The 5,557-nt window shown below is 28.5% G+C and overlaps 1 protein-coding gene across 1 annotated transcript; it reads left to right on the top strand.

Moving 5' to 3' along the window:
• Window positions 1-1,341: 1,341 nt before the first annotated feature.
• Window positions 1,342-5,209, top strand: LOC109793929 (protein trichome birefringence-like 33). The gene is made up of 6 exons (XM_020353412.3): window positions 1,342-1,604; window positions 1,961-2,180; window positions 3,494-3,665; window positions 3,776-3,975; window positions 4,081-4,239; window positions 4,627-5,209. The coding sequence occupies exons 1-6, from the start codon at window positions 1,418-1,420 to the stop codon at window positions 4,964-4,966; spliced, it is 1,278 nt and encodes a 425-aa protein (XP_020209001.2). The 5' UTR covers window positions 1,342-1,417; the 3' UTR covers window positions 4,967-5,209.
• Window positions 5,210-5,557: the final 348 nt, after the last annotated feature.

The following is a 5,557-nucleotide window of genomic DNA, read 5'->3' as shown; positions in this document are numbered from 1 at the left end:
GATAAAGTAAAATAATTGTTTATATAAATTTTTAGTAATGCTGTTAGTAAAAGAAGTAAAATAATAAGTTAATAACAGTGATTTAATATTAAAAACAGCCTATAACATTAAAAATAATGACATGTTATATGCAATTTCTAGTTATCTTTTTTTTTTTCTTATTCGCATATACACAGCACGAATATACTCTTCAACGTTTTTTATATATATATATAAAAAAATCCAATTTAATATTCACGAAACATTTTCCTACTAACGGCTAGAAAGAAAATGAACAAGTTGCCGCTATCACGCTATTACAAAATCGGCATTTGGAGTAGCTTTCACTTCTCACTCACTGCTTCTTTTTTTAATGATTCACTAGTCTTTATATCTACTACTGAGACATTATTACATTAGTATATTTTATTACTATCTGTGTTTTTTTTTATTATAAGTAAAAACAAAAATTATTTTACATATATTAAAATAATTAATTATTTATATTAAATTTTATTAATTTTATAACATTCTTCTTAAACTATCTTTGTTATAACATTATAATATTTAAAATAATAATAATACAATCAAAAGATCATATATTAAAATAAAAATATTTTTAAAAAAATATTATTAAATGAGATAAAAATAATTAAAATTTATTTATATTTATAAATAAAAAGTTTATTTTTTCTTATAATAAAAAATAAAGAGAGTATCTTATAATGTTGATAATTACTACATTATATACGGTTAACAAAAAAATTACTAAAGTCAATTTAAATTAACATGATCATGATGTTAAATTTAAGCGCTAGTGTCATTATTATAATTTAGATAAATAAAAAAATACAATTAAAAAAATGACGATAATTAATTATACACACCACCTTTTATGTATATCTTTTGGTAAAAACCAATAAGATAAGTGATACTTTTTCATTATAAATATTTCTTATATTTCTGAATGATAAAAGTAACATATGATACTAGCTTTTCTCTATCGACTTTACAAGTACACCTTGTGTTCCTTTTCCTTCTTTTTTTTTTTTTTTTTTTTTCCTGAGCATTTAATAAAAACATAATGTTGACTTCAGTAGTATCGCGACATGCATGAATGCTTAATTTAATTAAATTTGCATGTTATGTTGACATATTTAAAAAAAAAAAAAATTAGTTGTAAAAATAATCAAGTACCTAACGACAATTTTGAAGCCTAAATAATTTAGAGATTATTGGTAAGACAAAATTTAGCCCTTCAATCGTTTTCCTTAACCCGCACATTTTCCCTTTTATCTTTTCTTAATATTTCTGTTTTCCTGTGTTGTTTGACTGAGAGGAAATTGGTGGCTATATTAACCTAAAAAAATAGATAGTGGCAGAGGAGAAATAATCGATCATATAGTAGGTTGGGTTTGGTGAATGCATTCATGCAAAAATGAAGGCACCATTCTCAACCCCTTCTTCCCTTCTCAAAGGCAAAGGTCGTCTCTCTCCGTACCTTCTCACCCTCATACTTTTCATCCTCTTTGTCGCCATCCTCTATGGCCAGGACTTCATGTGCATCTTCGGCCAACAACTCCAAAACTACTCTTACCCCGACAAAATCTCCTCCTCCTCAACCGGTGAGTCTTCACACACTAATAACTTAGTTATTAGTGTTCTTTAATCAAGTGTTTGAACATGAGAAATTATACTCCATCTAAAACCACATAAAAAGAACTGATAACATGTTATAACATTCATCGGGTCATGTCATTTTTATAATTATATTATTGAAATATATTTATTGACTTTGTTATAAAAAAAAATTTGACTAGATGGCATTTTGTGAAATCTCTCTTTAAAGTTTTTTCATCAACAAGATGAAAATTCGATACCTTATTTAATAGAATTGTACATATATAATAATTTATGGTGTTTGTTTTTCTTTTATTTTTATTGAGAGTAACGTGATATATTGTGTGTTGAATTTTGAAAGAGAGGGTGAAGCGGCATAAGGTGCCGTTTACGGTGGGAAAGGCGGAGGAAGGGTGTGACGTGTTCAGCGGAAGGTGGGTTCGGGACGAGTTGAGTCGACCGTTGTACGAGGAATCGGAGTGTCCGTACATTCAGCCGCAATTGACATGTCAAAAACATGGACGACCCGACAAGGATTACCAGCATTGGAGGTGGCAACCACACGGTTGCGATCTTCCCAAGTAACTCTTCCTTCACTTTCACGTTTAAAGTTTGGTGTAAAACTAGTTTCATATCATTGCTTCTTTTCTTTTTTCAAAAAAAAAAAAAAAAAAACTTCTAACAGTTTGGTATATTATTACTGTGTGTCCTTTGTTTTTCTTGATTTTCCTCTGAGAAATTCAGGTGAACTGAGATTATACTCAGCTGAAACCGGACACCGGTTGATAAAGGCACCCACCCAAACCACACCTCTGTAGTAGTTTTATAGGACAGTTCCTCTTTCCATTACCCTTTACTTCGAGGGAACCCATTCTACGGAAGACCACCTTCCTCATGCATCCTTGAGTCTAGAGACTAAGTTAAAAAATTTAATTACACGTCATACGAAGATTAATTTAAATTATGCATATACATGGTCTTGAACTTTTTAAGAATACCATTTTCGACGGTGTATCTTATTAATAAACAATAATTTTTAAATAAATAACATTATTTAAAACACAAATTATTCTTACAAATTATTTTCACAAATCAAAAATATTATTTATTTTATTTAATTAAATTAATATTTAATTGTAATAATTACATTAATTTTTTAAGTTGTCAAAAAGTGAAATGTAAATAAAAAAAATTATGAAGGTGTAGATTATTTATAAGATCTACCATTAGAGCAATATTTAAATGTATGATTAATGATCCTTATTATGTCATATCATTACTAAATAACTCATTCAATTATTTTTTTCAATGAAGAAATTATAAGAAAGTAATAATTTTATATATTTTTTATTTTGACTCGATTATGTAATAGTTGTTTGGTGGTCTTTATTGGTTCAACATGTTACTTTTTAATAGTTAATGATAAAAAGCAGTTGTTTAATAAAATAATTGATTTTTTGTTTGAAACTTCCATTGTCATGTCATGTTGCTCAAATGGAAGAGTTGTTTCAAATAATTGAAATTTCATTGAAGTTAGCAAATATTTCTTATTGGAGATGCTCTATAAGTATAATATATATATATATATATATATATATATATATATATATATATATATTTTGTTATTTAATATTGTTTTGGTTCATTTTCTAACATAAAAGTATCTATTAAATACTACACTAATGAGAGAAAAAAATTAAAGAGATTTTGATAATAAAAAGGCAAAGTATATATATTCAAGTCATAAATAAATTAAATGAGTCAAATTGTTCTTTATATCTTTTAATTAAGGCTTGTTCAATTATAAATTTGACTTGTTTAAAAGAGGGTTCAATAATAAAATATTTTTTTATTTACAGGACAAATCTAATTGTTTGACTCGACTTTATTGTAGATTCAATGCCAGTTTGGTGCTTGAAACACTTCGTGGAAAAAGGATGATGTTTGTTGGCGATTCTCTTAATCGTGGTCAATATGTATCTTTTGTATGTCTTATCCATCGACTCATTCCCGAAGATGCCAAATCAATGGAAACTTTTGATTCACTCACTGTATTTACAGCCAAGGTAAAGAAGCACTGTTTAGCTCATCCACTTTGTTGTGTTTCTAGTTTTAGCTATATAATTATGCTCCACTTTTTTTCTTTCTTTTTATTAATTTTGTTGTGTTCAATTAGGATTACAATGCCACAATTGAGTTCTACTGGGCACCTTTTCTTCTTGAATCAAATTCAGACGATGCTGTCATTCATAGGATATCTGATAGGATTGTCAGAAAAGGTTCAATCAATAAGCATGGCAGAAATTGGAAAGGTGTTGATATTTTGGTATTCAACACCTATCTTTGGTGGATGACTGGCTTGAAGATGAAAATCTTGTATGTTTTACTGTTCTATTCAAACAACATTGCTTAGTCATATCTTTCATTTCTTTTTCTATGGACTTTGAAAATAATATATTTTTATGTTCTTCCAATTTTAAGGCTTGGATCTTTCGATGATGAAGCGAAAGAGATTGTTGAACTCTCAACAGAGGATGCTTATCGTATGGCTATGAAAAGCATGCTTAGATGGGTGAGGTTGAATATGGATCCAAAGAAAACTAGAGTCTTCTTCACAAGCATGTCACCTTCACATGGAAAGTGCGTATAATTCTCTTTTTTCCCTGTCTTTATCTGTCTCTCTGAGGCACATACATACACATCACCATGATTTTCTAAGCTACTATTAAAAACAGTAGAGGAAATTACACCGAAACCTTATGAAGTTTTGTGAAATTATACAAACACTTCTCTATCTTTTTCTAGTCATTACTTTAATCTCTTTAATTATTTAAAAAATATTATATTGTGATTTCTTATAGGGTATTAATTTATGTTAAAAAAACATATAAGTGTAAGTGAAATTTTATGAAACTTCACGTGGTATTAGTGTAATATACTTAAAATGATAATGTACACACATACACGTCAATGTTCTTTACCAATGCCAATGTGCCAATAACCTAATGTTTCATAAATGTATGACAGAAGCATAGATTGGGGAGGTGAAGAAGGAGGAAATTGTTACAATGAAACAACTCTAATCGATGATCCAACATATTGGGGCTCTGATTGCAGGAAGAGCATAATGGAAGTAATAGGAGAAGTGTTTAGCAAAACCAAAGTGCCCATTACATTTTTGAACATCACACAACTTTCTAGTTACCGTAGAGATGCACATACTTCAATATACAAGAAGCAATGGAGCCCGTTGACTCCAGAGCAATTAGCTAACCCTGTTAGCTATGCTGATTGTGTGCACTGGTGTTTGCCTGGCCTTCAAGACACTTGGAATGAACTTTTATTTACCAAGTTGTTTTATGCTTGAAAGAGTTTCAAACACAAAAGATCTTTCATTCTATTGCTTCATTCCACATTTGGCAATTTAAGTTGTAAATTAGAAAGCATGACTTAGCTTGCAGCAATTATTCTTTATTTGTTTGCAAGTGATGTTTTGGATGATCACAAGGGAAAATCAATGAAAAGAAAAAAGAATTTGTGCATAATAATAGTTGTTATTCAAAGAAGAGAAGAAATATATGAGAAGAATTGAATTGATTTTTTCTTCTAATTTTTCGAAACATAATATGCTATGCATACAATTTTCTTTGCGCATGTCGTGTTTGGACTCAAAGCTTTCTCAAAACTCATAAGAAATTATATATAATTTTCTTAAATGAAATTAGATTTTTAAAAAAGTGTATGCTCTGCTCCTTCCAATTCCCTTCTAACCAATCTCTATCTCTATATATATATATATATATGATATTAGCTTTTTGCATTTTAATTTGTCTTTGATTCTTCTAAAATTAAAATTGTGAAAAGCAAAATTCAATACAACAAGGAAAATATGTAAATCTGTGAATATTTTTATGGAATTATGGTACTAGTCTACTAGTTAAAAAAAATATTTATCATA

Source organism: Cajanus cajan, chromosome 9 (assembly GCF_000230855.2).
Source record: "Cajanus cajan strain Asha chromosome 9, NIPB_CcT2T_4, whole genome shotgun sequence".
NCBI lineage: Eukaryota > Viridiplantae > Streptophyta > Magnoliopsida > Fabales > Fabaceae > Cajanus > Cajanus cajan.
Note: the sequence above shows the minus strand (reverse complement) of the source record. Positions and strands in the feature narration are given on the sequence as shown.